The following is a 10,099-nucleotide window of genomic DNA, read 5'->3' on the forward strand; positions in this document are numbered from 1 at the left end:
AGGAATATGCAAAATGCCTCTCTCACCTGTGTTTCTAGTGAGTGCAAGGGCAAGCACTAGAGAAATATCTCTCCATCCTTCTGAATTACAAGGATGATAGAAGTTCAGTTTCTTTTAATGTCCTTTTCCCCCCTGTGGGATTCTGGAGGGATTTCAAAAACCCCAGCAGAATTTGATGATGTGACCCTTATTTGTTTGCATGTGGGCAATACTCTGAGAAATAAAAGTGGAGTCATGGTTACCCCCTTACTACACTTCTTGGATCATATTAATTGTCTAGCCACCATATCACAGAGACATCTATGGTTCTTCAATTTGAAATAATTGAAAGAGATGACATTCCCATGCTTACACATGGGTACACAAAATACACTTTGGGGTTTGTGCTACAGTCACTCAGGTAAGCTTAACAAATCTTTGTGTGACTTTCTCCCATTTCAGGAATAGGCAAATCCAAGCTATTCCCACCAGGGCAGCTGTGGATGGGTTTAAGGCAGATTTTGTCTTCAAAGAAATTGAAAAGAAACTTCAAGAGGTATGTAAAGTAACAAAACATGTTTATGGAATAATTTTGCAAAGTTGCAGTTCATGTTTTGGCAAAGGATTAACGGTAAAACATGCAAACAATTACTTTCCTTGAAACAAACTTGTTTGCCAATTATTGTTCCGGTTAGAAGTCAAATTAATAGTCAAGTTGAACATTTTTATTTCCAATGATTCCTTGCCCCCTTACCCACAAAAAAGGTTATCCAAAGCAGGGCACAATTCTGTCCTAAGACGACAACATAGTGATTTTGTATTTAGTTAGATAATAGCTGACTGAGGCCTCTGACGTACAACTTGAACTTTACAGCATTTTAAAAAAAATTCAGCTGTTGCAACTTGTGCAATAGCAGGCATCATACTAAAATAACCCTTTGTGGAATTGTCACTAATCAATTTTGAAAGTATAAGTTCAGGAGGTATGGGAATTGGGTTATATGTGGAGAATTCAACTTTTGCCATGGGAGGGGCCCTACCTCTGGAGGCAACTTCTTCACACACACACACACACACACACACACACACAGCATCTACAAAGAATCCCTCCTATTTTGCATATGCACATCCTGCTGCCATGAGAAGTATTTGACATGGTTGCATAGCTGCTGGATCCAGCTCCCCATCTTCCTACAGGCTATATGAAAGGCAGACTCCACCATGCACAAGAGTTGGGGGTAAGCTGTGTCCTCTGGCAGGCATTATGCGTTTACATAAAACCATTCTTCACATTCTTATCTATTATCCCTATTGTACTTTCCCCCCAGAGATTAAGCTTGCAAAATGCTATGTCAGGTATTTTGTCCATTATGAACTGGCCCTAGCAAATGGTTGCTTTGCAGATGGTAGTGAAGTTTCTCGTGGGTTCTCTAAGTTAGATTTCTCAAACAACTCTAGTTAGAATTCCAGTCCCGAGGCAGCAGCTTTATATAATGGTGGAGTCGCTTCTGCATCCGTAGCTCAGTTGCTTACACCAGCCAGGGTGGAAGGGCAGACAAATCCTACCAGCCTTAAAGCTGGTGCCATGAATGCGTCTGGTACCATCACGTGATGACGGCAGTGGGGCAAATGAGGATCCAGCAGATCTCGGGCTGGCTCAGCCTCTCCCCTGGGGCAAAGGGGGTTTGGATTGCAGCCTCAGCATGTCAGCAGCAATTCAAACTTAATTCAGAGTGTTTGGTTGCTATGCTTTTTGTTCAACCTCGGAACTCCCCTCCCCCCATAGCATTTAAAAGAAAACAAGTATTAAGAGACCCCTGCGCTTAATTTCTCCTATACTTAATTTCCACTGGTTTTGTAAGAGAAGCCCAACATTTAAAGCGCCACTTTGCATTAAAAAATGCTTTAAAACACTGGCCTCAAGTTGCTGGCATGTGTCAGTGTTTCCCTAGTTAATTTTCCAATTTATCTGGGGTATGCCAGCAATCTGATATGAACAGCTTGGGGGAAAGATTACATGGATTTTCCTAGGCTTAGAATTCAAATACTGGGAAAGCCTGCGATTTTTCCAATAATAGAAGGAGGGGAAAACACTCAATAAGCAGTGTGTGTAATGCTGTTTTTCAATCTTGGCACTTGGTAGAGCTTGTATACATTGCTTACGCCATCGCTCTGCATATCGAAAACCTGTAACGAAGAAGGAGGGTTCTAAACCAACTTTCTCCGCTTGCATTCTCTGCCGTCATTGATTTAGCCTTATTCTTGCCTGAGCGTGAAATCTGGAGTTGGGAAATTAAGCAAAATAAATTGCTACCTGAGTGGTTTCAAGTTTAGCATAGAAGTCATAATCCAGATGACCAAATGATGCTTCACATGTTGCCTCAGAGCTAAATCCTATTACGTTCCATGGGGCTTGCTTCCTAGTCTAGGAATAGGAACCCATGTGGTGCTTTCCAGATGTTCCACAGGACTGCAAATGTGATAATCTTTGACTATTGGCCATGCTGTCCGGGGCTGATGGGTGTTGTAGTCCGACACCATCTGGAGGGCACCATTTTGCCTACCACTGCACCCAAAATCTGCAGGGGGTTGCACTGTCCGTCTGCATTCCCTGCTGAGCTTTTGATTTTGAGGGGGAGGTGGGGCTAACAGCATCTCTGAAACAAGGCTTTTCAGGAGGCTTCCGTGGTACAGCATGCGATGGGGGGACGACTAGGCTGCAGTTCAAGGACACAGAAACTAAAGTCCTTCTGGGCCTTCAGACCATAAAAGAGCACATGGGGCAGTCCAAGCATGCAAACATTTAGCATGGTGTGGAAATACTTGATGCATTCTGTAAGTTGAAAATGCTGTTAGTCTTTCGTCTGTGATATATTATTGTTTCATGCTGATTGCAGGAAGGGGAACAGTATGTCAAGAAAATTGGTGGTATATTTGCCTTCAAAGTAAAAGAGGGCCCTGGAGGTAAAGAAGCAACTTGGGTAGTTGATGTGAAAAATGGTAAAGGCTGTGTGGATTTCGACTCAGGTCAGTACTGCTTTTGCCACCACAAAATATTAATATTTTATTGCAATGTAAGGTAATACTACTTTAAGTACTGTAGGTTTGGTTGCAAAATAGGAACATGTTTAATTAAAGGGTGGCACGTGAGTAACAACTGTATATTAATTGTGCAAAAATAATCATTTGAAAAGAGCCAGTACTGCTGTAGGGAAAGAAATATGTACTGCATTTTTTTTTCATTGGACTTTGGATTGGGCCCCATTTATCAGGCGAAGATAAATGGCGATTTGCCTTTGGACATGGATCAGTTGCATTGCTCGAAAATGACATTGGCAAGATAGCATCTGTTCAAAGAACTCTCTGCAATCCATAAATGTTTATGCAATACATGTGGTTAAAGAGCCGCAAGAACAAGGTCTGCCTGTTCTATTAAATGCCAGTAAGGCTGCATTCCTATGTACACTTAACTAGGAAATTAATCCCATTTTGCAATCATGGAATCCTGTGGATGATACTGCTGTTAAACTAGTAATGAAAAGGTTTGAAGTGCGTTCTGGTTACTGCTGCAGATGAAACTGATATTGACACTCCTATCTCCACAGCAGGGTGAGATTTCAGGGGGTTCCAGGCACTTACCCCAGGGCCCATTTTCCCTTTGGTCTTTATGCTATATGGTTTATTTACACATATATACAACTTAGTCTAGATTGTGGGAAAACAGCACTTTCACATGCCAAAGGAGTCCTGTTCCTCCCATTGCTGCAGCCTTGGATTCCAAGAAGCTCCAACCATCATTCAGTCAAACCTTGATTAATTCTAACTTTCTGAACCCAAGAGTTACGGGTGACTTGCACTCACAAACTCTGGCACCCAGAACCTATAACAATGTAATGGTTTAGACCCAGAGTGTCCCTTCAGCAAGCTCCTTCTGTTCACAGGTGAGACTGAGATCCTACAGAGGCTTAGTAAGACCAAAGCCGGTTGAGTTTTCCACCGTGGCCAACCAGGTGCCCATGAAAAGCTCACAAGCAGGACGTCAGGGCTTTTCAGAGCAGTTTTTCAGGATACACAGGTGTCTGCAGGGGAGTGGAGAAATATGAGATAATTCCATTTTTCTCCCTCCCCACTTCCTCCGGCAGGAGGGTCCCGTGAGTGGAGTTTCTGGATCCAAGTCAATGACAATATTTAAATGAGCTGAATTTTACAACTTGGCTTCTGTGGCTATGAATCGGCAGTATCAGCAATGTATGAAGCTAAAAGTTACTTCCTTGATAAGGGGAGCGGATCTGCATTAAGGCTTCTCTGTTAGAAAGCAAAATAACCTTAAAATAGTCCTTTAAAAAATAAATAAATTTCCTGACCGTTTTGTTTCAAGTCATCTGTCCGCTTTTTACAGATAAGAAAGCTGACTGCACAATTACAATGGCTGATGCTGATTTGCTGGCTCTGATGACTGGCAAGATGAATCCGCAGACAGTAAGTGAAATTCAGAGGAAGTGCCATTATCCTTCTAGTTTAATTGTTCTACAGGCTTATTTTATAGCAGAAAACTAATGAGAACAACCTGTGTTCCTTTTCCTCCCAAGTTCTTTAGACTGAATGATGGTTGACTTAATTCACCACCTGTTCACATCAGAATTGCTGCAGATGGGCAAACACAGGCTATTTTCATTAAAAGTGTTTCCAAAGCATTTGGCAAAGCACTTAGCTGGCAGTCACTTTTGTGCAGATGGAAATGTTCCTTTTTGAAAAGGCTTTTTTATTATTAGTTGGCTTGATTTACAACATTGTTTCTTCAGTATGAACAAACAGAAAATTCTCCTCTGAGGTCACTAATGCCAGTGATAGAACTCTGTGTGATTTCTGTCCAATAATGAAAACTGTTGGCAGTCAACATGGTGCCCTCTAGATCTTGGTGGACTTAAGTCCCATCATCCATGATTATTGGCCATGCTGGCTGGGGCTGATGGGAGTTGGAGTCCAACAACACCTGGAGGGCACCATTTTGAAAAGTGGAAGGGTTTCATCAGGTGTAGACAAACTAGCAGCTTTTTCTCATTGGCTGCATTTACACCTCATGGTATGCCAAGTTTTGTTCGTGGGTTACTGATTGTGGTTTGTTTTGGAGAAGCAAACCATGAGCACTGGTTTGCATGTCAGAGTTGGCCAAGGCCTGTAACTTCTTGCAATTCAAGTGTTCAATAGTCCCCCACTAGTTCACAGTAAGGGCATTGTTTATGTTCTACAATGACATGCAGAAGGGGTCACTGTGTATCTCAAAGTCATGTAGTCATCACAGATGACTATATGCAATTCTATATGCATTTGATCTTTTTCTCCTTTTTCATATATGTTGTCTGTGGAAGGTTTTGCACGCATTTAGAGAAGACAATCTAAAATATTTTATGGCAGTCTCTCAAACTTGGATTTGAACTTAGAAGAAGTGATCCAAGGAGGAAAAGTAAGAAGCATTTACTTGGAAAATGTAATTCAATCTCTTTTTAAATTTCTTCCAGGCTTTCTTTCAAGGCAAATTGAAGATTTCTGGGAACATGGGCATGGCTATGAAGCTACAGAACCTACAGCTTCAACCGGTCAAAGCTAAACTTTGAACCACCGACTTCAAGAAGCAATTTAGATGTGAACAACGTGTTTAATATATATATAAAAACTAAGCAGGAACTAGATGTTGGAAGTAGCATGGGACAGGTTTTCTGAATAGGTGTGATCAATTCTAGCTTTCCTGAGGCCTCTGTTCAATGGAAATTTTGGCACTGTGTTCCATAAATCAGCCTAAACGATCGCAAAGTGAATAAAATATTAGTGGTTGGCGTAGCCTTAGACTGTTTATAATGGTTAACACCAGCATGATGTATAACAAGCCCTGATTTTATCTCACCTGAAACCATTTTTAAAAAAAATCTAAATCAAGGGATCAGCCTCCCATAAATTCTTGTGAAGTTTAAAAAGTAGGAAGAGTGATGGAGAATATCACCTGTTTGGCAAAACAATTCTTAAACAATTTCATTTGTATCTTAAGAATACTTCCATAGCAGCTCAAAGAAATACTTTTTTACTTTGGCTGGGATCCAGAGAACTATTTTAGGTAGGCCCTAGGGCTCAAGTGAGGTTCTTTCTTTCTTTCAGTAATAGGCACACACACATGCCTGTCATATCAGACCGCTTTTGAAACACTACCTGGTTTCGAAGGTGGTGGTATTGTGGGTGAATGCTGGAGAAACAGAACTCCAAAGCTCCCATAGGTAAGGAGAACTAGTTATATTGATTTCTTTGGATCCTAGCCTTCATTGAATAGAATTTCCAAATTCCCATGTGAAGGGTTGTTTTATCATATTGGAAATCAGATGGTTCGCATTAACTGCAATAACATTTAATTGTAGTGCTTTCTCCGTAACATAATGCTTACAAGGGTAAAGGGTAGCACTTTTTAAGCATTTGTTTGGTTATAACTGTGCTATACAGAGTTCTGGAAACTGATGATTCTTTAATAAATTCATATATAAATACTATTCATTTTTAAGTCATTCTGTTTGGCAGTTATGTGTTCTGATCTGAAAGCTTCCATACTAAATTTAAATCGATTCTTCAGTTTGAGCTGGGTTTTTTGGGCAATTTTTATTTGATAATAACAGAGTGCACAGTACATAGAAGTTGCATGGTTAAGATCAGATGACACTGAAATGTATGCAACATTTGGTCCAACAGACTGTTACTTTCGTGTTAGCATGGAAAGCCACTGCAGTGCTTTGTAGATTATGCAGGCCTCTGTGTTACAGTTCATGGAGTAGGCTGTTCAAAACTGAAACTGCATTGTAGGCCAGTGAAACAAGTTGTTTTTCCTTCTGTTCTGCTCTAAACAGCAGCCCAGGGTCAGAAGTCAAATGCGTCTCTTAAATGTTATTCCACATTGAAGTACCTCTGGAATCCCTAAGCATTTCTACATTCTGTGCTTTAGTAATCCTCTTGCCAAAAACATTTCCCTTCTGCTGCTCTGACAGGTGTGATGTGAATATATATCCTTTTCTTTTAATGCCTTTGCGTTGTATAATTATGAGAATCTTGGAAAAAGAGAATCTGTACTCAGTAGTAGACCATATATTATGGTAAATTGAAAACAGATGTGTATAAACAGAATGTTTCAGCAGAAAAATACCTGTCTTCATGTTAGGTAGAGAATGTAATGGACTCAGTAACCAGCTGTTTAGCATAGTTTAAATTGTATTTTTAGGCACCTGATAGCCATGTTCCATCTAAAGACACATGAACTTGAGACTAGGAAATGATTGAGGCTCCTCTGTAATTTAATGGAAACATGGTTGGTTTTGTCACACAAATTCATATATTATGATTCGGGTATCTGTATATCAGTGCAGAACTTGGTGTGCAGCAACAGTAAGATCATGGCTTGGGATGCTGCCTACTGCATTACAGAGCTAGGATGGCCACTTTTCTTAGGTTATATTTGACCACACGTTTTTGACCCTGGTAAATAACGATGGTGTCCTTATACCAATTGAAGTCAGATTCACATGAAGTTTGTGCCTCACATCTTTATTTCATTTTCTAGCCTCCTAAAATGATAATAGTGATGGGAGCCCAACATGTTGAAGTTCATGTGCCTCTAAGCGCAAGCTTCAGGTTTCAAAATTTTACGCTAGTGAAAGATCATTTTGATAATAATTTAACTTATAATTCAGTGCAGCCCAGTCCTGCTTGGATTTTCTGTTATGCTCTGTTGGAATTAAAATTTGCTTAACTTGATATCCCCTTTAAAATACTATGAGAGGGGGTTGAATACATGGGTATTATCAGCATAATTCTAGATTCTTTTAAAAAATGTAACTCTACCCTACCGTTTAGCATAGCTGCTTCCATGCAGCTAGCAAAGTACTAAAACATTAGTATTAATTTGCATCCTCAGGTGTCTTCCCTATAAAGAGTGGTGTGAAACAGGGCTAAGTTCTCACCTCAACTCTTTGTTATGTTCTTTTCCCTGTTGCTCCCCTGTGCCTTCAGCTTGACTGAAGACGATGTGTACCTCTATTCTGTTCAGCCTGGCATGTCTCCCTGCCAAGACAAAAGTGTGGCAGCCCAAGAGATGTTGTTTGCAGATGATGCAGCCTTGATAGAAGGAAGCTTCAAGGAAGCTCTTTAGAGACGCATCAACCGTTTTGCCCAAGCCTGCATGGAGTTCAGCCTCACCATCAGCCTGACAAAGACGAACATTCTGGGTCAGGATGTCACCAGCACTCCATGCATCATCACTTGAGATTTTGTTGTCCTGGGCTCCACCATAACCAGCAACCTCTCAATCGATACTGAGTTGGACAAGCATATTGGATAGGCAGCTACAGCAATGCCTTGCCTCTCCAGAAGGGTATGGGAGAATGTGATGCCAATATCCAACACCAAGATGAAGGTCTACCATACTTGCATGTTGAGCACGCTGCTTTATGGAAGTGAATTGTGGGGAGCTTACACTGCTAGAAGCAATGTCTCAGTGCCTTCCATATGCACTGCATCAGGAAGATTTTGGGCATCACAGGGTCTCAAACAAAGATACCCTCTCCCAAGCTCACATTCCCACCATGTTCTCCGATGTCAGCTCAGACACAATACTGTACTGTACTTTGCAGTGAAAGCAGCTAATGTGTTTGGGCAACAGTGATTAAGTGGTAAGAGACGAAGTATGAAGGTGTATGTACAGGTGCAGGCTTTGAAGAGCAGACTGAATTATTTTGCTTAAAGCTGTGCACAGCTCTCGACAATCTAAACCTATGATCATGTTAAGCAGAGAAAACGTAAGGAACCACTCACTGAGGTGCTTTCTACCTATATATTTTGAGGGAAGAAACTGCATTTAAAGCTGGTAGAGCTTTTCTTTTTTTAATAATGGCAAATTAAAAACAAAAACAAATTCTTGTAGATTGTCTGATGGGGAGACCTTACTATGTCAAAGTCTAAAAGCTTCAAATATAAGCTTTCTTTTCCTTTCAACATGTATGCTGATATGGTCACTAATATTTGAGTAAAAGCATCTTTTTAGTGAAAAGCTATTCTTTCTGGTTGTGATAAAAGTGCCAACTTGGGTGTTAAAGCTACTCATTCAACAGGGACAAGTAAGATTTCCACATGTGGAAGACAAACACTGAAAACAAATCCCATGTAGTCTGGAACCAATTTGTGTAATCCTTCGCAAACACAAACAGATGTGCCACTTGTCCAGGCGGCACTCGAGTTTAGCTTGAAGTTTCTGTAACTTGTGAAAAGTGGCAGCTTAAAATGCTGGACACCTTTGGCCTTGGTTGTGCCACAGCTTGGCATTCTGCTCTAAAGGTGTTGTAAAGGTGGTCAGTGTTGGTACAACAACTGTGGTAGAAGACCCATTCTCAACCTCAGAAAAATAGCATTATTCAATCTGCCAAATAACCATCTTCCTCTCTTAATCCTATGTGGTAGAGACTTATGCACAGCAACCAATTATTGCCCACTTCACACATTAGGAAAGACTAATTCTTTGCCTAACACATTTTTTGCAGCTCTGTAATGTGTCTTCCTTCCACACAATAAATCAGACGTAGTCATTTGCCCAGGAACTCAGCCAATTCCACACTAGCGCGCTTCAAGCATTCTGCAATCCGTTGGAAGAGAGGTTTCAGAACCCATTTGGTACTTCAGGTAGTGATATCGTCCCTGTTATAAACTTGTAAGACCTGTTGCCATGGCAGAAGCAAAAGTATGCAGCACAGAGTTGTAATGGGCAAAAAACTTCAAAAACATTATGTATGCAAAATGAGAGGTGTGTTTAAAAAACAAAAAACTATAGGTGCTGACTCAAAACTGACCATCAAAATACAGTGGAACCTCTGTTTTCAAACTTAATCCGTTCTGGAAGACACTTCGACTTCCGAAACATAAACCGAAAACTCAATACGGAAGCCTCAATACAGTAGGGAAACTTAAAACAGAAGCCGCGTAGCAAGTATGGCTTCAGAAAATCGTTCAAAAACTGGAGCAGTTCTGGGTTTTTGGCATTCAAAAGCCGAAATGTTTGATTAAGGAGATGTTTGACAACCGAGGTTCCACAGTATTAAAT

At 40.6% G+C, this 10,099-nt stretch overlaps 1 protein-coding gene across 1 annotated transcript in view; it reads left to right on the forward strand.

Annotated features, from left to right (window-relative positions):
* Nucleotides 1-6,512, forward strand: part of SCP2 (sterol carrier protein 2) — a 28,758-nt gene extending 22,246 nt beyond the window's left edge. The window contains exons 13-16 of the mRNA XM_081010445.1: nucleotides 442-535; nucleotides 2,877-3,006; nucleotides 4,379-4,458; nucleotides 5,499-6,512. Of these exons, the coding sequence (XP_080866571.1) occupies nucleotides 442-535; nucleotides 2,877-3,006; nucleotides 4,379-4,458; nucleotides 5,499-5,594 (400 nt within the window). The 3' untranslated portion in view covers nucleotides 5,595-6,512. The remainder of the gene's footprint in view (nucleotides 1-441; nucleotides 536-2,876; nucleotides 3,007-4,378; nucleotides 4,459-5,498) is intronic.
* Nucleotides 6,513-10,099: the final 3,587 nt, after the last annotated feature.

Source organism: Podarcis pityusensis (assembly GCF_964106645.2).
Source record: "Podarcis pityusensis genome assembly, chromosome: 6".
Taxonomy (NCBI): domain Eukaryota; kingdom Metazoa; phylum Chordata; class Lepidosauria; order Squamata; family Lacertidae; genus Podarcis; species Podarcis pityusensis.